Consider the following 26,180-nt stretch of genomic DNA (forward strand, 5'->3'; position numbering starts at 1 on the left):
CTGAGTGTGGAGGAGCTGCCTGAGACTTGGCTGGAGATTTAAAACCGAAAAACCTCCGATCCATCAATAGGAAGGGTGTTCCATTTATGCAGGCCTCATCTCAGTACGCTCCACGGTAAAATAATACTTTGAAATCTTTTGATAATCCACAGTGGGCTTTTTGTCCGTACAGGACTAATTGAGGTCTGAAAAGCACGGAAGTTGATTTTTAAAGCGACCTTGACTGATACTATTCACAACAAAAAGCTCTTATTTATTTCCAGCCTTACTGTGACTCAGTTCCACTACTGGTTCATATTCAGACTAGAAAAGATCCCAGTGGCCCCAAAACCTGATCTATTGATTTGTGGTTTCCTCTGCAGCCTGTGGCATGTTTTATGTAGGTTATTTAGAAAGCGGCAGCATCCAGTCGGACCCTGTGAGTCATACTGTCACAGCTATTTTTATCCAAACACACTGTGGATAAAAAGCTTTAGAAAGCTGAACATTTAGACACTTGAATGATTCTAGATTTCAAACTGTTTTTAAATTATACTTCGATCTCACACTATCAGTTACCAAGTGCAAAATCAGCCAGCTGCCATTGCAGACTGTAGACGAAAGATGGATGTAGCCAATGGTTTTTGGACCCCACAAGTCTCAGTGTTAGCATTTTGGCTGCTGCTGTTATATTTTGGAGCCAGATGCTAACACATTTGGATGTGAGGCTGAAGTGCCTAGTTACACAGCTGATCTGTTACCCTGTGGCAACCTTTGGTCGCTAGGAAAAATGGATATTCTGAGCAGTAGTGAAGCTTCAGTGTAATGCAGAAACGAAGGCCACCTTCAGAGTAAAAGTTGCACCTCTTATTAAGAAAGCACAGCTTTTACAATGAAGTAAATGTTCTCCATTTCCAGTTTGTGTCATGCTTTTGACAGTTTTACTACCTCTTAGTAAGTAGTTGGAGAGGATGTGCAGACAAGTTAGCACCTTCCATGCAAACTATGGACAACCATGACTATATGCTAACAACCAAAGACACTGCAAGGAGCTTTTTCTCGAACCGTAAACATCTTTACAACCAGCTTCCTCCAGTAACATTGCAACCACTCACAACAGTTTAGGAAACACACATTTTTCTGTAGCACTCAGTAGTTGTCAGGTGGTTAGTAACTGGGTTCTTGGACCAAGGCAAGCTCACTTGGTAAGCTGCATCCACAAACTGCATGCATGCACAGACTGAGTTACCAGTTAGCAGTAACAGGATAGTGAAATATTCAACTTGTATAAATATTTTTACGACACACCAAGACACAATATTTGTCAAAAAACTCCAGTAAAAATGCCCCAAAATAGCAAACGATATCACAAAGAGGTCCAGTACCTCTGACAGAAGGGTCCTAACAGACAGGAGCTGTGTACACCTGTCAGTAAAAGCAGCCATGTTTCTAACTTTTCAACCTCAATAAAATCCAAACAGGGGAGTTATAAAAAACTCACCTCTTATGCAGTTGTTACAGATGGGAAGAGTATAGATAAAAGTCAGTGTTTTGAACCAGGCAGTAACCGTTCAAGTTGAAGGTAAATGACTGTGGTGGATCAATACCTTTTTTTCTTATGTGTTACGTTTATATGTTTCTTCTTGTGCTCTGTTTTCTCACAGCACCAGAAAACACACTAGGTTAATGCTCTCCTTCCTGGAACAGGGTTAACTTCCTGGTAATTGACAGGCAAAGTGTTCATAGCAGAAGAATAACCTTTACTTTGGGGCAAAGACAGTCCTCTGAATCAGATTTTAACACATTTAACTTAATAATCTTTTATTTATGGATCCCTCTGAAGCACTTTTGTGCTGTGATTTTCTTTGAAAAACTGTTTTTCCCCTCTGTTTTTCTCTTGTTTGTGTTTCTTGATTAAGACCACTGGGATCTCCAGTAATCAGTGAAAATGAGCAGAACAAAAAGACTCGGATGCTAATCTTTCCTATCATTACCTTCACTTTGAGTTTATGTAACAACAGCAGGAACAAAAGGAGGTGTCAGTTCAGCACATATGGGACTATGTGTTGTTCCCAACTGTGACAGCAAAGTGTTTTGATTTTGCTACCAATCTTGTACGTGTGGCCAGCTCGTTTCTATAGCAACTCTCTGTAGCAGCTGACTCATTATAGCATTTAGACCATGGGAAAATGACCAACCCAACTTGATGTTGAAAAATTAAAGATGAAATAATCAAAAGTGCTGCCCGTCTGTGGTCATTGTTATCATGTATCCTGTCTCTATGTTAAGTAGCACTGGGGAAAACCATTTCTAGTAGAAACTGACATGAGAATTATTTATATTTAACCTTTAATTTGAACTTTGAGCTAGATCTAAAAAAAGAAAAGAAAAAAAACATATATAATAATATATATAAAAGTCGATTGATTTTTGGCTGCAAATTGTTGAATAGGAAACGTGACATCTGGAAATGCTGACATATGATTATTTGATGGAAAAGGATTTCACTTTTCTAGCACCCTTGCTACTCCTGGCAGCACATTTGTGTTTGTGCAAATATGACTTGCATGTAGTTGCTATTTAAAATATGAAAAATTGGTTTCACTGCATTATTGAAGGATGTAATCAATCATTTAGTGGTGGATCTGAAGATGAAATTGTAAAATGTTTTTTGAGCTTTAATGTTTAATGCAGTGCACTGCAACAGAGCTCCACCCATTTATCAGTGGGTAGATATTAGCAATTTGCTTATCTACTGGTATCAGAATTTGTAACAGTTGATAAATGACAAACATAAAGAGGACAAGGGAGAAACACCCTTCAACCATGTTATGAGTGTTGATGTTGCACAGTTTGTCCAGCAGATGGCACTTTGCAACTTTCCTGTTTGGAGTGCTACAAAAACGAGTGCAATAACTCCAAATAACAAATGTTAGTGAAATCTGTTTATGTTGTGTGTTTCTCAAAGGAAAAAAGATAGCGACTGACATTTTGGAATGTCAGATTTTTAATTCACCAAATATTGATATCTGTCCTAAAAATCTCACATTAGTCGGGCTCTGCTCCGCACCAAGAGCAGAGGCAGTGTATTAGAGTTTATCGATGTGGAAAACAAGCTTTCACTCTGTAGCTGATTGACCACTCGGAACGCAGAGCTCCGGTTTCATTCATCAGTTTGTTTTAAGGCTTTGGTGTGATCAGGTGCCATCCATCCTCCGTGCTGCCTGCTGCAGTCAGCGTATGTTGGGTGTGGCAGCCATTCTGTGACCACTGCAGAGCGGTGACTCACCTTAGCCTCTCAGCTGTAATTCCACCCTCAGACCTGCCCGCTGTCTACGCACGCTGCCCTACATCTGTGTGTGTGTGTGTGTGTCTGTGTGTGTGTGTGTGTGTGTTGAGACAGTGGTGCACACCTTATTGATTGTATTTCATTTGCCTGTTTGGCCTGGCATGTCAGTCTATCTACTGCTTAGTGGATTATGGACTATAATTTAAATTTTCTGTTTTAACACAATCCTTTCATCAGTGTAAGCAAAATCTACACACACACACTGCCTGACTACGCATCAGTATTATGATTTGTGGCAGGCGGTGCTCTGAGCTGGCACATGCTCTCTTGTGCTGGCGCAGCGGATCTTGGCAAGCGCCCGTGGGGTACTCAGCACTTTGACGACCTGTCCTTGGTACTGCTCCCCTGTCATGCACATAAAATGCTGTGGCACATACACGCACTCACTCAGCTGGGCTCAGAATCTGGTGCCCACACACCTGTACTTGTACACATTTTAAAGGTGTGAAGGGCAGATTAGTTTTGTAGTGTCCTGTCAAGGAGACAGCCTTTGGTAGGCTGCAGCGAGGTGGTACAGCATCACAAAGCAAATGTAAATTTAATCTTAGACACGTGAGGAAGAAAAGTGCAAGTTTGGTGTTATTTTTGTGTCTGTGTGAACAGCTTCAAAGTGAGAAAGGGGAACACAGTGTTACTGCTGTTTAGGAATCTGCAGATGCTGCTTATAAACCTGTTCCTAAAAACGAAATCGGGTTTGTGTAACTGCTCTTTCTTACAAGCCAGCAAAGTCTTTTGACTGAAACACTAATTTTATTTTGCAAAACCCAGAATTTGTCTGGTGCTTCTCTAGATTAGTTATGTGAGTTACTTTGTGGTGCATTGCGTTTTTGTGTATTTTAATAGATTAGTTCACACAACCAGCAACTCCAGGTATTTGCAGGCCAAAATCTGTGAGGTGGTTTTAAAGTGTGTGAATTCAACAAAGGTAATGCATACCGTCAACTTCCAATTAGAGTTGCTGAATCAGAGTCGTGCGTCACTTTCCTTGAAGAAGAACTTTGTCAGCTTAAACTGCAGACAGAGAGTCGGGGAGGCCCCGGCAAATCTTTCTATTTGTGAGGATTTGCAGCACTTATGGCATGAGCCAGTAGGTTGAAGATTCTCCTGTCAGTGTGATTTCTAAAGTTTGCTGTCTTGAAATGTAAATGTGCAAAAATGTGTGTGCCATTTTTGTACAGAGTCAGAGCTAGGGATCCAATTAACCTGTATCTGAAGCTGAGCTGTAACTAGAGTTTTATCCAAAAATGAGAATTTTGATGTAATGTAAGAGAAATATAACACATGTAGCTAGCAGTGATTGACACTATTGCCTCACAGCAGGAGCGTCCTGGCCTAACTGTGTGGCGTTTGCTTCCTTCCCCAGTCTAAACGCATGCATGTTGGGTTAATAGGTGGACCCACAGTGACCATAGGTTTGATTGTGAGTGTGAGTGGATGTCTGCCTCTGAATTTGACAAATGGGTTGCTATTTAGTTTTAAAGATATTAATGTGGTGACTTCCATAAATGAATGAGAAAAAGACATTTTTCCTGTAGGCCTCTGTGGGTCACCTGTGCTCCTGGGTGACTGAGGTACAGGAGCAGCAGTTGGAGGTGCGAACGTGTGGCTTTGCACATAATCCTGCATCTTCAGATTTGGTGCTCTGTATTGCACATTAACAGCAGATGTATGTGTGACTGTCCCAACACGGAGCTCTGCTGTAACGTCGCACACAGACCTGGGCTGTACTGTCTCTAATGAGAACAATAGGAAATGGGCTCTGCTGTAGTCTCCTGCACTACCTTCGTTCACCAGCAGATGGAATCCTGTCTTCACTTTATGCTTTTATTCATTAAGTGTATAAAATAAATAGTCATATATTGCTCAGGACTGTCATTGCTCTCATTTATCCATTTCATGTTGAAAACATAATGAGACCGTCCACATGCCAGACTTGTGGACCTGTTATTGTGTTTGTGTCCCCTGTGTGTACGCCTCTGTCTGTCTCACTCTTTATAACCAGCGATGATGCTTTTTATGGTTTATCCATCTGTCCTGATTTATGGACTGTCTGCACTCTAATGTTCCACCATTAGTTTGAGGACAGGGAATAAGAGCAGATGATGGCTTTTTATTAGATTTTGCTCTTGTTGTTATGAAGAGGAAATACTGTTGGAGGGGAGCTCGGTTCTCTTTGAGGATGCACTCCTTCCTCCTTCCTCTTCACTGCTGACACAGAGTCGCACTAATGGGCCAGCAGGGAGCAGCACAGCGCTTCTTTATTTTCCCCCTCAGCCTCCAGTCTCTTATTCTCCACTCCAATACTGTACTGAAGATTCTGGCAGTCTTTCAATGATTCACTAAGAGGGCATTTTATTAATTAGAAAATGGGGGTTGTTAACCTTCTTTAAATGAGACTACTGCTGAATTTCAGCACAAGGATGGTGCGTTTTCTCGCCTCGGGCGCCATTCAGCCTCTGTGCACTAACATTAGCATTTGTTTTTGGTTCCTAGAAAAGAAAAGAGAGCAGCTAAAGTAGATCCATGCAGCCATACATAATTAAAGGAGGCATGAATATTCTGTAACGATTTGAGCTTTCGAGGTGTTAATAGGGCATTAAGACAAAGGAAAGCAGAGTGAAAGATAAATGAAAAGGTAATTCAAATAAGAAGGAGATACAAGGGTGGTTGTGACTGTGAGCAGGAAGATTTCTGCAGGTCAGGTCCACAGAGGCTGCCTCTTTGCAGCCACTAAAGCTTTAAACTTTACAATTTCCAGTGCTTCCCTAAAGGAAAAGGAGCACTGGATTGATCTCCACGGAATACACCTGTGGCCATCCTGCCTGTCACACACAGCGCTTACGCACACTTGTCACTCGTCGTCCTGACTGTCCTCAGGTTGACAGTTGGGGCTTTAATTTCATGCTCGGCTGACTGCCCACCTCCCCTTGCAGTTGGGAAGTTCCTCTGTCACTCATCAGGGCTCCTCTGCATTGTGTGTGTGTGTGTGTGTGTGTGTGCGCGCGTGTGTGTCACAGTGGAATATTTGCCTCTGCATCTTTCTGTCTACACATGCTGCTAAAAATGTGTTAATCTGTACATATTAGTGTGCGTACTTGCTGGAGTGGCTGTCTGTGATTGCTTGTGTGTGCATCACTTAGCTTTTATGCATGTGCAGCTGTGTGTGTCTTTTGTGCAGGCGTGTTTTTGTGTCTATTCAGGTCAGCAGTCTACAAATTGTGTGCGCTTGTTTGGGGGAGGGGGTGCAGGAAACTCCTTTTAGCCGTCTATTTTTGTCCAAACTTCAGTGCAAATGCAAAGTTTGTCAAGATGAATCTGCACGAGACAGGGGGACAGATACTAATGCTGTGGCTCATTCATGTACTGATCACTTCCCAGACATTATATCCATCAGCAGAGGTAAAGATTGCAATTAAAAACAGGACAGCACATTAGTGGTCAGTAGGTTAATGGACACTGACCAGTGTAGAAGGTCGGAGCTCATATATCAGAGTGGCCTTTAGTCTGCAGGGCCAAAGCTCTACTTTTAGATTGCTAAACCAGCCAGTTTTACATTACACCAAAGCATTTTTCTTCTTCCTTTCCCCCCCCTTTTTTTGAAGCATAGTACCTGTGAGATTGAGCTTTCCCTTTTTTGCAGTTAAACCTGCATAATTGATGTTTTTGCCCACTAGGGGGCAGAGGAGGAGGAGCTTTTGGAGATAAAACTGACACAGGATTTCCAACAGAAACCTTCTTAGCCACACTGGCTTCAACCAGCACAGGAGTGCAGCAAATTCATTTTGCACTCAAATATTACCAAGCTATCATACAGTTGCTGACAAGAGTGACGCACAGCAGGGAGCTTATTTTCTTCTCCACCACCAACTTACTTGCTACACACTGCCTCCTATAATTTAGTGGACCGGTATCATAAAAAAATGCTAAAGCAGTATAAAGTTGTAACTTGCTTGTTTTTAAAACTTGTTTGCCATTATTGGACAACAGGATGATTATACAAGCTTAATGAGATTCATTAGCTAAGTTAATAGTGGTAGCTTTTGAAGGGGTAAATGGGCAGATTCTGCGCTTTAAACATGAGCCGTGTCTTCTGTTAGCTTCAGATGTCAGAATGCCTTGTTGATGAATGACAGTTTCAGCTTAGAGGCTCATATTTGTTTACTGCTGGTCCAGATTTAATCAGTTTGTGGGCTACGTTTTCCCTTTTTGTGTTTAAGATCTGTTTGTAAAAATGCTGTAGCCAATTATAGTTCAGATCTAAACTGAGTTAACCTCGCTTTTCAGCTGGGCACACCTGTTGTAGGACTCGGCAGTATGTTTGACACCAACAACCTTGTATTGTACATTTTAACTAGGTTAAGACAAACTCCATGTGGGTCCTTTTTCAACTTGCACAAAAGACTGAATTTCTAGGATACATTTAGATAAAGCAGTAAACCTGATAAGATATGCACAAATAGGCAAAACCCCAATTTAAATAAAGTTGGTCAGCAGTCAGATTTTGCTGCTGCTCTGGTCTTTTCTGTTAAAGAAAGACTAGCAAATTATAAAAGAGGAAAAAAACATGGTAACATCCCAAGTTTTGTGCATGAATCCTGAAAAAAGACTTGCTATACAGATGAGAAAGTCAATTTGGTGAAATACTTAATAAGGCAAACATTATAAACACTGATAATCTATGAATTATCCCTTAGTCATATCTCCTGTCAAGGTTGAGGTTATATTTAGCGCTGTATACACTGAAAGAGACACGAGTTCATGTAGTACTGGGAGGAAAAAAGTGTGGGTTGTCCAGAGTTAATTGAAGTTCGGCAATTGAAGTTGCCACTAATAGGAGCAGAGGATACAGTTTGACAAATGACAAGGTGGTAAATGCAGAGTTACCTAGGTAACCGCAGCTGTCCACTAATAAACAGCTGTCGTCTACAAAGTGATGAATAATGAGTGAAACACTTCATATATGGATGTGACTTCAGACAAACAATCAGACAGTCAGTTGTGTGAAATGAAAGTCGAAGGGGTGAAGATGTGAAAGAGTGAGAAGTCTCAGAGACGCTCACGAGTCAGAGCATCAAGAAACATCAGTGCAAGCCACTCGTCATTGCATGGATGAATGTTATTGGCTTCTAGAAGTAGTGCAACACAGTTAAGCATTCGGGGTATAATTTGTATGAGTTTTACTTTTTGACTAAGCACAACCAGACTCTAAAGCTCTGTGGATTTTCAATTTAGAAATACTCACTTTTCAATTTAGAAGTCCTCCCTCTTCACTCCGAATTCCTTCTGTGAAGAAAGCGTGAGTGTATCTGGATGCTTTGCACTGCACTGAAAATTCATTTCCAGCCTCTTCAAGCACATGTGTGTAATTAGACCTCAGGTGAGGCTGTCGCACATTTTGTACTGGAATATTTTTGAGAGAGGTTATCTGAGAGCAGACCAAAGTGAAGTCCAATAGATACTGATAGATATCCAGCAGATAGAGCCCAGCTTACAATAGCTGAGCTGCTTGATTTGGGCTTAACACTCAATCATCCCTGCTTTAATGCTCCTTTAGGCCGTCTAGTGCATTAGTGCCACTGCATTAACACACTGATGCTCTTAGCCGAGACAGTCAATCCTACTGCACTGTGTGCTGCTGCCGCCATCCAACCAGCGCTGCTGCACCACCATAATGTAGCCTAGACCCAAAGAAGTTGCACCTTTGTGCGTGCTGTGTTCAATGCCATTTTCAGTCCTTGGATTGACAGATAGTGCGCTTCATGGTCTGGAGAAGGATGGAGCCAAAGATGACGCTGCGGGACTGTAGCCACTAGCCCATTAAAATGATTTGACTGTCATTTCCATGCCATCTCCTATTCATCTCCATGGAGATTTGGCTGAGCTTGGGTTGCTTTGTGCCATGATGGATGATGCATTTGCACAGATTTCTGTGGGAAGCTCTTACCCTGAGTTTACTCAAAAAAAGATATTTTAGAGAACTGACTAGTATGCACAATTATATTAGTATTTGGGGTTTCAGAGGGCTTGATGTTCTACGGACTACTGTATATGAACCTTTTGTCTGAATTTTCTTAATTTTCCTGAGAAGAAAATTGGTGTGAAAGTAAGGCAGCTTAAAAAAACACTGCTGTAATTCTTTTCAGTGTTAACAGACTCTTCAAATTTGTGTGCCGAGCATCTTTGCTCCAAGACTACAAAGAAGCCTCTCTTCTTCCTCTTGAATGTGGTCGTTCTGGGCAAGTGCAAAATCTTTTATCTTAACACATTGTTGAACTGTGCATGCTGCATTGTTCGGAGCATGTGGAGGATGCCCTTAATATTCTGCCTTAACTACATTGTTCAAATTGTGCCTATAGTACAATCAAGCAACGTTAGATGATACCACTATTCATTGTATTTTTTTATTTTATTTTTTTAAACAGTAGGTCGTTGATTTAAAATGGAGGTTCTTATTGTTATCTGACATTATGCTTAAAAGGGATATTTTACTTATTTCTCAACTCATAGTTTCAAATAAGGAAACATTATGCAAAAGTAATGCTCATTATTTGAAACTGAGGCTTCAGATTGTTCTGAAAAACAGGTTTCCAATTTTTTTTAATCTGATTTTGAGACGTCACAGACTGTGATTTTAATTATGTGATAGGCAGAGATGGGCAGTAACGCGTTAAAATAAATGCGTTACTGTAGTCTGATTACTTTTTCAAGTAACGAGTAAAGTAAGGGGTTACTATTGCAAAAAAGTAATTAGATTACTGTTACTTTCCCGTAAGCATACTGCCTTACTGCGTTACTAAACCGACACTTTGTGAGAGTGTCTCATGACGAGTACGAGTTTTCGACGTTCATGGCAGCAGCAGATGTGTGTAGATCAACAATGGAAGACAGGGAGTGTGGGAGAGAGTACGACGCAGCATTTAAAGCTCGGAAGTACTGACATTAGTTTTGAGTTTGATTCTGTAAAAAGTGACAAAAACATTAGCGTCTGCTGTACACTCTGTGGGAAGAAAATTCATTCTACGGCGAAAAATTCAACTTCAAATCTGAGAAAGCATCGAGCACGCTGCCACGGGAATGTGACATTCATAGAGAAACCCCCGGATCCCGCCTACTGACATGACCGCTGCGGCACCGGGCAAACCTCCACCGGCCCCTCTCCTGCTAAGCAGGTGAAAATAGATCAATCTCCTAAGACCCGAACTCTTCCACGGCATGCATTTTTAATTTCTCTTCGATATTTGGGCATCAGGCATCACCTGATGAATGTAAAAACAAAGAATTACCAAATTTTTGTGTCTAAGAAAAATGAGAGCTACATATGAGGATATTCGTTTAAAATTTTGATAGAACAGTAGCAGAATAATGTCCGCGTGAGTGGACATCAGGCCCTTGTAGAGCAAAATTAAGTATTTTGGTCTAAATAACCCAAACTGTGATGTCCACATATGTGGACGCCAGGTCCTAGGAGGTTAAAGAGCGACAAGACTTAGTGCCGCTTAAGCTTTGATTTTATTTATTTTTTGCTGTGTTTTACTTGCATCTATTTGAAAGAGTGTAAACACAAAAAATTATTTTATATGCCGGAATATGCAGAAAATAGGTTTAAATGTTAAATACATTTCTTCAAGTCAAAGACTGTTGTACATAATTTTATTTTCACTTGATGCAATGTGCATAAACTTAAAAGATTAAAACTTATAAAACAAGTTTTAAAAAGACACTTTCTCATTTCATTCAATTTTATGATGGATTATGCAGAAAAAATAGAATTAGGCTAAAAGGTATTCAGGTTGTTTATCATGATTTTTAAAAGTAACTAAGTAATAAAGTAACTAATTAGTTTTGAAAATAAGTAATCATAAAAGTAACTGGAAACTTTCTTGGAGAAGTACTCAGTAATTGGTAACTAATTACTATTTTCAAATAACTTGACGAACACTGGTGACAGGTACCTTTTGCAGTGTCTGTGTACAGAATTACTAACAAAATTTGACCCATTGATCCAAACTCAACAGGAAGTCTTCATTTTGAATTGAAGATGACATTTTGGCGATTTTCTGGTGTTATACTTTTGCGTACTCCTCATGGATCAACTTCATATTTGGTCAGTGTAAACTACAGACCAGGTCCATATTAAATTGTGAAGCTTTTGAGTTTTCGTCAAAGGGCGAATTTCAACATTTGACATGAATCTTAATTATTTTACAATTTGGGCTACAGTTTTAAGATGGTTGACCCCAGCAACCTGAAATTTCCTAGGAGAGTTGGTCTTAGGTTGCATTCAAAACTATGAGTTTTCGTCAGAGTTCGTAACCCTGACAGCACAGTGAATTTCGATCTTTCGCCATTAAGAATGAAATTGCTATAACTTAAAGAAAACTTGTCCAATCCCTCACAAACTTCACAGGCATCATAAAAGTCCTACCCTGAACAGATTGATATGCCTATTGCCCACAGTAGTTAGAGCGCCACCTAGTGGGAGCGGGAAATGTTATTTTTTTTATACTTTAAATGCTCTTTCCAGATTGAGCCCATTCACCTAAATAAATGCCATTCATTGAACGGCTCACACTGGTGGCAAGTCGAATCACCATGAAATAGGAGTTAGGTTTAGAGGGGCTATGAAAGCTTGAAAACTCATAAAACGTGGCACACACCTCCGGTGTGAAATCCGCATTCTGCAGGGTGGGCCATTTATATGGATACACTGTAATAAAATGGGAATAGTTGGTGATATTAAAGTCCTGTTTGTGGCACATTAGTATATGTGAGGGGACAAACTCCTCAAGATGGGTGGTGACCATGGTGGCCATTTAGAAGTCGGCCATCTCGGATACAAGAATAAAGTTACGTTGAAACCAAGCACACCATTGTTTTTCTTGTGACATTACCAATAACTTTGATGTGTCACATGGCCCTCTTCTAAATGGCCACCATGGTCACCACCCATCTTGAGGAGTTTGCCTCCTCTGATATACTAATGTGCCACAAACAGGACTTTAATATCACCAACCATTCCCATGTTATTACAGCATCCATATATGTATCTATTTATCTATATATATCTATATTATCTATTTATATGTATCCATATAAATGGCCCACCCTGTAGTTCTATAGTTCTTATCAATAGTTGCTGCAAAATGGCTCCACAGTGGCCCCTAGAATATTTCAAAAGAGCAGTCCCTGTGCTTTGTTTCATCTATGGGTCTGAAATCATGGAGCTATAACCTAAATCCAACAGGAAGTCAGCCATTTTGAGTTGAAAATGTAATTATGGGCCATTTTCAGGCCTAATTTAACGAACTCCTCCTTGGGACTTTATCAGATCCACATGGCCTACGGTGAGTGGATTCTAAAGGCCTCGGTCATCTTAAATTGAGAAGCGTTTGAGGTTTCATGAAACACCGCCGTCATGGCCGCACGTCAAGTTTCGATCATTCGCCGTGAAGAAGGAAACTGCTATAATTTTGACCCTTAAAAGGTTTTCAAAACCACTTTTCTAAACTCCAAGCTGCTTTCATTGATTCATTTCATTCATACTTTCAAGTAGGTTCTAAATTAAATTTAATAAATTTAATTAAAACTTTAATCACTAAATTGAAGTGAGAATGCATACAATAAAAATTCAAGACTATTTTTTTTTTTGTCTTTAAAAGACAGACACTGACACAACCCTAAACGCCTAGGATTGTATCTTTCACTTTCAGATTAACTGCAGCCCGTCTATTGACACATAACATTCACATTTAATTGGCTTTTATATGTAATAAGCTGCATGGGCTCTAATCAAATGATATCCATAAATGAAAACCACACGCCTTCATGCTTTTCCTTCAAGATTTAGGGATTCAGAATATTACTTCCTGCACCGTTTTGATAAGAATGTCTTTAAAATGAATATTAATGAATATTATAAATGGCATTTAGCACATTCTGATATATTAAAGTGAGTGAGACGGTATTACCAAAGCAAAACAAGGCTTTGATTCTTGGTGCTTGGATTTTATGTTTTTATGTTTTTTAATTTCTGCTGAAACCTGATGGTGTACTTTACACAACTACAACACTTTGTCAAAGAGTTTGTTCAAATTGTTTCTTGTGAGTTTGATTTGTTTTGACTTTGTTAAAGCTGTTCATAACCTGCTGTTCTTTGTCCACTAGCAAACTTCTTCCGAAGCATGCCAATAATTACATAAACTATACTAGCAGAAATATTCACTCAACAATCCAAATCATTGAATTATTTTGTACCATTCACTTCCTTGGCTACAGGTCTGTAAAACCAAGAACCTAGATATGCAGAATGCTTCCGCAAACATTTGTGTTCAAGTGAAATGTTAATGCTTCAGCTTACCAAGATGTTTTGGAAAATTTTATGCTCCCAACTTTGGGAAGATGTGTATATATAGATACAAACGGTGAGTTGATACCATATTAACTCCTATTGATCAGGGAAACAAATAAAGTTCATATTCTTGTGAAAGTAGACAAATACTTTTGCTAAAGTAGTGTAACTAACCACTACAAAAGCCAGAATTTTAATTCAGTTGAATATTTTTTTTTATATAGCTTCAAATTACAACAACATTTTGAAGGCACTTTATATTGTAAAGTAAATACAGTAATTCAGAGAAAACCTCATCAAACAGACAACCCTACCAAGCATTTGGCAACAGAGGGAAGGAAAAACTTCTTTTTAACAGGAAGAAACCTCCAGCAGAACTGGGCTAAGGGAGGGCCAGTTATCTTGTATCCACAGCTTGAAGTTGCCTCCCACCCCATCTCTAGGGCTGAAGAGAGGTACCTCATTTATCCTCAAGGTTATTCTTACAAAGAACAAACCTCATGGCTTTTGGTGTTTTTTAGAACGTTGATTGACTGGTAAATGAACGTAAATGAAAGCTTTACCTTTGGGCTCGACACTCTTGTTACTCCAATGGTGCGATACAGCACCAAGCTCCTCCTTCCCATCCTTCACATCTCTTGTTCTGTCACATCTTAAAAGTGTTCAACTTGATCCAGATCTGGCGCTACTAGGGAGGATGCTAAAGTCCATGATTATTGATTTTAGGAAGTCCTCTTATAGCTCATCACCTACTATCATTAAAACTGCCGATATTGGGATCGTTGAGAGTTCTAAATATCTAGGTGTGGTACTTGACCATAAACTGTGTTTTGAATCTCATGCTGATGCCACTACTAAAAAAGTTCAACAAAGACTGCTCTTTTTAAGGAAAATGAGATCTTTTAATGTCTCATCTGAGATGTTGTCCTCGCTTTATAGAAGTTTTATCGAATCTGTGATGTCTTTTTGTATCGCTGCCTGGTTTGGTAACCTGACAGTGAAGAATAAGAATCGGTTGGGACTTCTGATAAAAACTGCTAGCAAAATTTCAGGGCGCTGGCAAGATGGACTTTTGGCCATTTACAATAGAAATGTGCTTAGAAAGGCTCATTCTGTTATTAATTGTGTGAACCATCCACTTCACAGTGAGTTTGAGTTGTTGCCTTCCGGCCGCCGTTTTAGAGTACCTCTGAGGAGGACTAAAAGACTCCAGGTCTCTTTTATCCCTACTGCGTCTTGTCTCCTTAATGGCAAATAATTGTCCTTGAACTTTCTATCATTATTATTGTTATTATTATTTTATAGTATTGTTCTGCTTATTTTTATCCTGCTGCTAAACTAATTTCCCCTTGTGGGACAATAAAGAAATTGAATTGAATTGAATTGAATTGAATTGAAAGTCCACTAAGTCCACTGAACCTGTGTTTATTAAAGCAATTGGGCAGACCTTATGCTTTGTGACATTGTGTATTATCATGTAGACCTTATAAAAGGTTAAACTCTGGAAATAAAAATATGCACACAGTTAGTAAATAGACTCGGAGGTGGTGCCAATTAAATCATGACTGATTGCTTTAAGTGGCTACCAAGACAATTCCCACACAATGACACAACTAGCAACTCACTTGATATAAGGCTGGTTAAGACCACTGGTCGATCCATTGTCCATTGTTGCTATATTCTGAGCCTAAAATTGGTAGCTTTATCTGACATTCATTTCAGAGTGATTATCCTTAACTGAAAATTCCAGGAGATCAGTCGCTTAAAAACTGTTCAAACCAGTGGATAGCAGTGATTTAAGGGCTACACTGAAGCCTAGAAAATCTAAAAAATAAATAATTTCACAGTATGTAACATCAAGTGCCAGGTACAGGTACCTTTTCATACTTGAAAGCATAGTTTTGTAGGATGGCTTCAAAGAGAAGAGTACTCCTGGCTTGCTTTTTCATTTCACAGTTGTATTTCATTGATTCTTTACTTCCTGCTGTTCTTTCACTTCCACAGTTTTGAGTTTATTTGGGTTTTTGAATTCCTTTGCAGTCTAAATTGTTGAAAATGATTGGGATCAACTCACATGCAGCAGCAACTCACTTAAACTAACAACACAGCAGGAGTTTTACAATAAAACTGCAACCGGAGTAATTCATAGTGGAAATATCCTCTTTTCTTCTTTTCCGTTTCAGGGCCTCGGTGGGCGTCATGGAACCTCGGGGTGTTCATGTGTATCCGCTGTGCCGGCATCCACCGCAACCTGGGTGTCCACATCTCCAGAGTCAAATCTGTCAATTTGGATCAGTGGACACCTGAGCAGATCCAGGTATGCAAATGATACTCCGCATACTGCTCTTAAGGCTTCTTAATGCATTGATATAACTTGTACCCCGTAATCTGTTATTGTTTAATTCTTTTAATGATCTCTGCCACTTACAAACAAACGCTCACTGTATTTCTTTATGTAGGTTTTAAATCTATGTAGTAAAGATCACAAATAATAGCAGAAACCATAAGACTCATTGTTTTCACTTGTTGCTTGTGTGCAGCGCCTGCATGTGTATCTAGAATCACCTGTTCTGCTTTCAAGGATGATTTACATTCGAAATTAGAGCATTTGGAACAAGGCAAATGGTCAAAATAGTAAAAACAACAGGAGGAAAGATTTATTATTTAGGTTTTTGAGTCTTTTTTTCTTTCTTTTCATTTTTCATTCAGGCAAAGGCAAGAAACCCACCTCCAAATTATACGAAACATGATCCTTATTATTTTTTTAATTACAGTTATCAAACAGTAATCTGGTTCATTTATGTTTCAAACATAAACAGGAGCTGCTGGTGCTTAATAGGGATGGGAATAGAGAACTAGTTGGCAATAATACACCCTCAGTCTTTTCCTTTTATATGTACTGGCGTGTTTCTTTTTTTATACTTAAGGTTGCTAAACACACCTGAGTTGCCTCCGAGCATTTCAGAGACAATATAACAGCTGTCTTTTAAAGTTTGTCAAAAATCAAGAAAAGACGCAATAAAGTATGGGCTCTATCAGAAAAATTGATAATAACATTTAAAATGAATAATGTCTTGCCAACGTGCATCACTAAGGCCTAATGCAGCGTTATGTTTTCATAGTGGATTCTAGAGTCCTAGCTCACTGACATTCTCATTTCTTTCTGTACACACATTTGCTGTGTGTTTAAAAGCCTTTAATTGTTTTGTTTTTTATATTTTATTGTGCATAATCCATTTTCATAAACAACTATTATCCTTCTGGGCAAAGGACACTAAAGATGGCAGGAAAGGAGGAATGGAGACCGCAGAGAAGGTAGTGAAGGAGGAGGTTGGTGTGAGAGTGGAGGATGCTCAGAGGCAGATAATCTGCTGTGGCGACCCCTGAAGAGAGCAGCAAAAAGAAAAAGATGTATTATACTATTGTTGTATTTAGAGCTGGCCGAGCCAAAAAAAGAATAAATAAACGGCTCTAAGACATGTTGGCATGAGCAAATGCAAAATCCCAGATGGTACCCCCCAAAAAAGTGCATTTTAAGGGTTACCTTGATAGGTGAAGTTATGCATATACTGCAAGGTCACTCTGTATGCACTGACACAGCCTCAGAAATCCACTCTTTAGTATGCATTCAGTGTTTTTACACACACACACACGCAGCCATGTGCAGTAAATGCACAGCAGCACGTGTGCAAATGCACATGCAGAGGGAATACAGAGAGCCTAATGCTAATTTGTAAGTGCGGAGCTGTGTTTTGTGGATAACTAGCATGTCACATTGATTTTATTTCACACACTGGGTTCGGAGAGCTCTGTGTTTGCGTGTGTCTGTGTACATCTGTGAAGCTCACACAGCAGTAATCGCTCGGTGTGTAGCAGGGGAAAGGTGTGCGCCTGTGCGTTTCTCCCGTGCTGTGCCGATCCATCAGCTGAGTGCGAGTGGAACGGGGCTCAGTCTGAATGTTAATCACTGTTTTCAATGACTAATTAATTCTGGATGGCTGATTATTCCGACTCCGTCTCCTCCACTTCTCCTATCATCACCCCATTCATCACCCTCCTCTTAATTTAGCCCTGACACATACGGCCAGTGTGTCTTTCACTTGGCATGTGCGTGTTTGTGTGCGAGTGGGAAGGAATCTGCAGCAAATTGAGTTGAATGCAAATGTGAAGTATGAAAGAACTCGCTGTGTGTGTTTGACAAGGTCTTAAATGTGTTTTACCGACTGCCTTTTCTGTATTAATGACACAGTTCTTCCGACTTTTCTCTCTCGGCTCTTTTTCCTTCCTCCCCTCCTCGTAGAGTATGGTGGACATGGGCAACACCAGGGCCAGACAGCTGTATGAAGCCCACCTACCGGAGAACTTCAGGCGACCACAGACAGACCAGTATCCTCCTCCTGCTGTCTCCCTCACTCTTTATTTATTAGTCTCAGCCTCTATTGTCGTAAAAACAGATGCACTGGAATAAAGCATTGCTCTCACTGAACACTTTAATCACTGCTTTGATATTACATATGCATTAAAACTGCCAACTTCAGTACACACAGATATAAAAGCCTCTGATTTGCCACACGTCGGGATATCTACATGCAAATATAAAAGCTCCTGTCATCATATAGCTACATATAAACTCTAAATGTCACCATAAATAAGTAGTTTATGCATTATACCACCATACAGGTCAAAGGTTTGGACATATTGATATGTCAAAACGCACATATATTAAGCACAAAACTTAAAATATTTCAGTCTTTGGTTTCATAACTGCTTTGTAAACTCTCCATTTATCAGCCAGCTTCATGAAGTCATCACCTGGAGCTCTTCCAGCAGTCTCAAAGGAGTTCCCATATATGCCGAGCACTTGTTGGCTGCTTTTCCTTCACTCTGCGCTTCCACTCATCACAAACCGCATCACTTGGATTTGAGGTGATGGGGCCAGTAATCTGATGCAACACTCCATCACTCGGCTTCTTTATCAAATGGGCCTTTAAAGAACCTGTGGGGCTGTGTTCAGGCTGCACAGTGGAGACACTGGGCCATTAAGTCTCAAATTAACACAAGTCTTCTGCCCTACAATATGCATAAAACTTTTATGGTATAATGTTTGAATATATAATGGTTGCCGGGAAATTTCAGCTTCATATATCAAATCGTTTTAAAGAAATATTTTTTTGAAAGGTGGTCCATCAAACCACTTTGAGCCTTTTTTTTCCTGCAGGTTGAAATCTATGACAGTGTTTACACATGAAATTTTTCCCTGACCTTTCTTATCGTCAGAATCAGAATCTGTAATTTGGGACAAATGCAAAAAAAAAAAAGTTTGAGTATTGGTTTGTTTAAAATTTGGAGCTGGACTCGGCTTTTTCATATTTTAACCAGCCAATACTCATTTTTTGATGTATGTGAGATGCAGAAAAAAATAACTGGATTTGAATTGAAAATGCAGAATTTACAGCACATTTTAATTTGCAGGGTTTTTTTTTTTTTACTGTACAGTAAATTCTTTATGTCCCAATAAGGAAAAATGTAAAAAAAAAAAAGTGGTTTTATAATTAGTAAGTAATTGACTGCCAGTTACCTGTTCAATTTATTTTTACTACAAATCCCTAAAATGTTTAAATATATTGTCAGTGATTTTATTTTTTTGCGTTTCTGCTGGAGATTACTGATAAATAATCAAAAGTCAGAAAGCTTTACAGCAACAAGATAAAGATGCAGAGTCCTTTTTCATTATGACGTTACAATCTCAAATCGAACTCGTTGTGGTTTTCAGGCTTGAGCTTCAGCTGCACACACATCGCCACACATCATTTCCACACAGAGGCTTGCCACTTCTGCATCTTTCCGCACATTTAACCGGGACATATCGAGCAGTTTGTGTTTATACGCAGAGCTGTAACAGCGCTTTCCAGCTTGCCCTTTTCCAAGATACAAGACAAGACAGCTGTGTGGTTAACACACCAGCATATGTTCATATTTCCACCAGCAGACCAAAATAAATAATCTCCCTGTTTGAAATGCTCCTCTAATACCCTATCTTGTATCTGGCAGGCCCATTTGTGCGGGTGGTCATCATTCTTCACTCTTTTGAAGTCCATTAGTTGCTCTGACAGCATCGCCGCTGGCTGAAAGCAGCAGATAACAGACCCAGGATTAGAGGAGCTCGCGCCTGAATGTGGGTGTTTCTGTGTGTACTCCTCTGTTTGTACTCACGCAGCTTCTCAGCCCTGCTGTTTACTGTGCTTATGTATGTAAATGACAAAATGGACTTTGAGTCCCGTCTCTGTATTTTGTGTGTGTGTGAGTTTGAATGCATTAATATTCATAGATGCAGGCGTGTTTTACACAAGTATGGACTAAAATGGGATTTGAGATTAATGTTGTCTTAGAAAATGTTTTAAATACTGTTTTAAATAAAAATACCAGTAATGCAGCAGTATTTTATAACGTTAGTCACATTTGAATATGTGCTTTTACTTTAAATGTTTTAATTTTAGACCAGCTTTTTTGTTAGTTATCAATGTGGAAAAAAACTGAATTATATGAAACTAACAGGAGCATCAAATGTGTAATTTGTAGTGATTTTTGTAGTATTAGGTTTTGAAATTGAAAAAAGAAATTGAAACAGCATGTCGGTGGCGCAGATGAGGTTTTTCTGTTGATACTTGGTAAAATATTCCCCAGTATTACAGTGTTATAAATATGAAATGAGTTTAATTGTGACCCAGGCTTTGATTGTATGTCAAAGAACAGCAGTCGCCCATATGTCAGAATCCCTGCCCCCCTTTGGTGTGTTTTATCGGTCTTTCATGAGATTTGTGGTCACGTGTGCCTAACCACCGTGTCATCAGGCCACACATTTATCCACTACAGCCGTGAGTGCCATGGTTGGTGTCTCAGTGCAGCATCCCAGTTCTGCTCTGCTGTTTCTAGTCAACAGTAATAAATAAGCAGTGTGTTTGAGATGCAGCCACAGCAGGCCTCCTCTTCCAGCCTATCTAGCAGCTCCACTCGTGCGGGTGGTCATCATTTTTCAATCTTCTAAAGTCTTTTACTTGATCCGACAGAAGCGACACTGCTGAAATAGGCAGATAAGAACGTCAGGATTTGCGGCACAGCAGCACGCAGTTGTGTTGGTTTGTGTGTTTAGGGAAAGATAGAGTGAGAGAGTGCGGTTGATTGTTTGTGTATCCTCACTTATCTCACTGTCGTGTGCGTGTTTTTCCTTTGACGTTGTTGGGGTTCTTAGTGTAAATGTGCTCTCCTATTACCTCAGTTGTTCATGTGTCCCCCTTTTTATCTGGGAAAAGTTTGCTGATCCATCAAATGGAGTGAACATTATAAGTCACGTCACTCGCAGCGTGTGGCAAAGAATCAAAATCCATGTCTAGACTGAGCGTCTTTTATTAAACTTCCCGGTGATCATGAAATGGAGAGACGAGCATTGCACACATGGAAATCAGACATGTTAATAGTTTGTTTTCTTTTACATCATTTTTTTGCCCTTTTTAAAAGAGAAACATTATAACTACGCCCAAAAGTGATACATTCTAGCAAATTGGAAAAGTGGAAGAAAATGGATGGATGGCTAAATTGTATATACATTTAAATACTGTATCTGTTTCAAACATAATATTCAGTACTGTGCAAAAGTCTCGAGTCAACCCTTAATTCTTTTTATAGTTTGCTTCTAATGAGCTGACCTTTTAAGGTGGTGTTGAGGCATCTTTTTCAGGCTGTTTTGTTTTTCCCACTCATTTTCAGTCCAGTCCGTGTACCTGACCATGTTCAAATGAATGTTTTTTTGTTAGTTTGTTTGTTAAGCCACTTAAAAGTGACCTGTTAATCATTCGAGCATAAAACTGGACCCAGCATGAACCACTGTTGTATCTACACAGAACAGACAACCTGGCAGAGAAGCGATTTTACATGTCTGTCACCAAAATGCAAAATTTGTTCCCATTTCTTTGGCTGATTTTATGAAAACTGTTAAAGACAACATTTAGACAGAGGAGATCAGGAGAGAGAGCAACAGCTGTCTGATTCATTCAGGTGTCCAACTCCAATTAACTGAAATCCTCTGCAGTGTTACGCTGTCTATTATTCTCCTGACATACAGCCTTCTGTTCATGGCCCAAACGTTTAACTGCCGATTGTCAGCAAAGGGGACTTTTCAAATGTCCAAACCTTGTGTTCCTGCCCCAGAAGTGGTTAAAGACTTGTCATCTGAGGCCACTACTAGAAAGCCTTCTTGACGTAACTTTTACTGATTTGGAGTCTTGTGTTCTTTATTTAGAAAACATGTTTTTGATGAATTTGCTTCCCTTCAGCTCTCAGTCAACAAATGTTCAGGTATCGATCTTCTAATAGTGCGCTCACTTTAGATCTGCCTCGTCGTGTTTAGGATACAATTGATCCAGTTTCTGCTGGGCCCTTTTACAAACACTCAGTCTAATCAGGATTTAAAGCTGACAAAGCCCCTCTTCACTCTTTCTGACACTTTCACTTAGTTGTGATGCTGTAATTTCTCGTCGGGTTTCTTGCTGAGCAAAGTTCTGCTGCAGACTTTAGCGAACGCAGTGCAGTAAATATGAAATCCTTTGATTTACATCAACAATCCTCTGATAGATTGATTAAGATAAGATAAGATAAGACTTTATTGATCCCACAACGGGGAAGTTTTTGCGTCACCTCAGCTCAGGTACAGACAAAAATACAAATAAGTACAATCAATGAAAAAAAAAGTAAGATAATACACTATATACAATGGTAGCATACACAGTATGTGATTATGGATATAGTTGGAGATATGGAAGACATAAACTATATAGCTTGGAAGGTCATGGAAGGTCCATTATGCATTAGGTGGTGACCATGGATGTTCACAGTGTCCAGTGACTAATGACATCGTGATTGAGGAGTTATAGAGTCTAACTGCTGTTGGGATGAATGATCTGCGAAAGCGCTCCTTCTTGCAGCGAGTCAAGCAATTGCATAATTGTTTTTACCTTTACACAAAGTGTTCAACATAGTTACTGCTGCTAATCTCCCAATGTGATGTCAGATTTAGGGATAATGGTCAATATAAAAGAATAAAAGTGATCAGTATTATTATTCTGAGATGTGACGCTTCTGTTACCTGGCCTCTCATCTCACATATTTCTAAGGGGCAAAAGTGTACAAACCTTTGGTTTCAATGTAAGTTGTAGCAAAAACTGCAGCTAAGGTTCCTGGTAATAAAATCCTCTGTAAATAACACCTTGAACTCTTTTCTTGAGGTGATGATTTTGAGTGGAATCTTCCAGAACATTAACTTTAGTCCTTTTTTACCTTTTTTGCATGACTCACTTTCTCTTAAGAGTCACCTCACAGATGTGTCTCGCTGTTTTCCTTTAGAACTTGCTGATATAGTTAAAAAATTAACTGTTCCTTCCCTGATGACTTGCTGTCCCTGCACGAATACAGCACACAGGTTGAATCTGTTATACTTCTGTTGCCTCTGAGTTTTATAACATAGATAAGGTTCTTATGCTGCAATGAACTGTTTTCTGTAAATCCAACGATTGTCGTATGAATCAAAAAGTTCTGTTTTGGTCAAAAAACCTTCTAACAGCCTCCTTGTGATTTTCACTGTCTTGTTGTTTCGTGTTATCCCAATGGTGGTCCCATGAGCATTGTACAGCTTGACTTTTACTTGCTCTTGGAGGGAGCAGGTCTTGCTTGTAGCTTAGTTTTGTACACTTTAGATGATTCCTGAACCTATAAAGATGGTTCTGTGTTCCTGTATACCCAGTGTGTCCAGGTCAGTTGTTGCTTAACCTTCAGATTGTTGTAGAAATGTTTTTGTAGCATCATGAGCAACATCAGCTCTTTTTCTGAAACCAATGTAGCCTCGTTTCTTCAGGCAAAGAGTCTTTCTGAAATATATTTTGTGAAGACCAGATTTAAGACATTGCTGTTCAACAAGTAAAGTACAGCCGATCATCATCGACTAATTGAAAACAGCAGACATAATTACATCTTATTATTGATTGCTCATCACTGAGGTTGACATTTTCCCAGTACATAAATTCTGTCAAATATTTAATTTTAATTTATCTAACAGTTATTCTGTTTTTCTTTTAGCACATTGGGATGATCAGAATGTAGGAATGTAGAAAATCTAAACGTTTCCTCCATCACTGAAACGTTGAATCTTGTGCTTCTGACAAATATAGACACAATTGTCTGTAGCATGCATTGGCACTGGCATCATTACTGATGCTAGTCTATGTTAAGAGTTTTTTTAATTGCTCACTCCTGCAATCATCCACTTAACCTTGTTTCAAGGCTCTACATCAGCGTCTGCTTTTGATCCTGACACACATGCTGTAATTCTAGCAGCCTCTTGAGGTCATTGTCAATTAAAGATAAACAAAGCTTTTGAACAGACGGGCACGTTCGTCACCACACATTATCTACATCTCTAATCTCAGTGTATTCAAGTTGACGACTATTCCACAGAATACATATCATAAAGCTTATGAGTGCATGTTGTGAAAGTTTAACCAACTATCGTGAAATATCTTTGGATCCTTATTTTGGGGGATTATTAAATATTATTTAACAAAATCTCAGTTTCAGTAGTTGCTGGAACATAAAACGTGTATGTGTGCGATTTAAAAAAAACAAAAACAAGGATTGAAAAGACTTTTTCTTCCCCTGCAAGTTTTACTACTACTCCCACCTTTGCTGTGCAGAATTCCCGTGTACACTCGATGCATGCTGTTTCTCTATGATGCATCTCATGTGGCGTGTGTACGTATTGTCCACTTGGATACCTTTGTGCGCGGCTTTAGTCCTTAACCCCGACCTTCAGAGCAGTGGAAGTCTTTATCCGGGACAAGTATGAGAGGAAAAAGTACTACAACAAAGAGGCTTTGGCCACAGCTCAAGTGAGTATCAACAACACTGTTTGTGTTTTAAAGTTTGTGAGTGTATGTTATTGTTGTGGTTCCATGCAGCGCTGCCACGGTTGGAGGCGATTTCATGTAACCTCAGTGTGAGTGGTTGCTTGGTGGCTCTTTGATTGTCAGGATGTGCTTAAGACAGAAAGCAACATAAATGTAAAATGACGGCTTTTCTGTCCCTTGAGCTTTGCTTTTTTTATTGGGAAACCTCCTTTTTTCCCTCTTTAAAAAAAAAAAAAAAGCTTTAACAGTAGCAAACACTGCATGCCAAAGTTTTCTTTAATCATGAATCCCTTGCCTTTTCCTGAAAGGCTAAAACCTGCAACAAATAGTGTTTGGCAGCTGCCGTGTTTAAAGTTAAAATGTGTTAGTCATTATGTTTGGCATCTTTTCCTCGCACAAGACTTGTGAATGCCTTCCAGTAGGAACTTTTCATGCCAGAACCTCAGTTTCTTTCAGTGCACTTATCTTTCACTCAGCCTGAAAAATTAGTTGTTGTTTTTTTTGTTTTTGTTTTTTTTAAACTGCCACTGACCTTTTGTGCACTTTAATCTGTTGTAAAAAGGATTAAAAAAATCTTTTTCAACCCAAACAATAGTCTTGCTGGATCCAATACAAAGAGTTGCTGAACACAGTTGGAGAATAACCTTTGAAAAACACTGTTATCTTCTCATACAGGTCTTTATCAGTAAGTAGATATCTGTGTTTATGTGTGTGTGTGTCAGTGTCATGACTGAAGCTCTGTGTGGGTGAAGGGAGAAAAAGGACATGATGGTGTAGGTGTGTTTGTGGGCGGATGAGTGCACATATCCTTGTCTTGTTTCCACAGAGATATCAGAGGTGCGTGCATCTCTGCATGTTTCAGTGAGTGGGCTGTTTCTGTACTGTGAGTTACTCCGTGAAGGGCGGTGCGAAACTCCACAGAAATTGGTGTGATGCAGTCAGACTGTGTGTCTGTGTTCACATATGTATCACCTTGTATACTCCCAAAAAAGGACAAAAAAAAGGAGAGAACTTTCTGCTGTTATTATCCATAAACAACAACAGCGCCAGTTACATTCACTTCTACAAATAAAACTCCAGTACTGGACATACGAATTGTTAGGCTAACTTGTAACTAGCTATCTTTAGCAATTTAGCAACAGAAATAATCTCATAATTTTTGGACAGATTTGAATTAGCTAGTTAACGCTAGCTTACATGTCATGGTTTAGTGAAACACTAAAATTGGACTTTTCTTAACATCAATGCTTTTCATAGGCTCATGTTTTATGTTAGAATCTGACCAAAGTTGGATTTTAAGCAGAAATAATGTCAAAATGTCGAAGTGTGCTAGAGTTTATTTAAAAGTTTCAAATGGTGGTGTCATAATGTATTACCTTTTGATATACTGTATTTAACACACTGGGTAACTTTCATCGATCTGCCTTTTCAAAGGCTATCCTCCTCCTGATGTGTTTTGGTGCTGAAGTAAGTATAATCTCAAATAACTTTAATTTCACTGGCTATTCAAAACAGCCCTAGAGCATGATGCTACCACTACCATGCTCGACAG

At 39.3% G+C, this 26,180-nt stretch overlaps 1 protein-coding gene across 4 annotated transcripts in view; it reads left to right on the forward strand.

The window, feature by feature from the left end:
• Positions 1 to 26,180, forward strand: part of LOC102792058 (stromal membrane-associated protein 1-like) — a 141,535-nt gene that overhangs the window by 6,197 nt on the left and 109,158 nt on the right. For all 4 annotated transcript variants that reach the window (XM_006808074.3, XM_035915446.2, XM_006808075.3 and 1 more), the window contains exons 2-4: positions 15,860 to 15,993; positions 17,977 to 18,062; positions 24,535 to 24,610. In XM_006808074.3, the coding sequence (XP_006808137.2) occupies positions 15,860 to 15,993; positions 17,977 to 18,062; positions 24,535 to 24,610 (296 nt within the window). The remainder of the gene's footprint in view (positions 1 to 15,859; positions 15,994 to 17,976; positions 18,063 to 24,534; positions 24,611 to 26,180) is intronic.

The sequence above is a fragment of the Neolamprologus brichardi genome, chromosome 13, assembly GCF_056152115.1.
Source record: "Neolamprologus brichardi isolate AB-2024 chromosome 13, ASM5615211v1, whole genome shotgun sequence".
In the NCBI taxonomy this organism is placed as follows: domain Eukaryota; kingdom Metazoa; phylum Chordata; class Actinopteri; order Cichliformes; family Cichlidae; genus Neolamprologus; species Neolamprologus brichardi.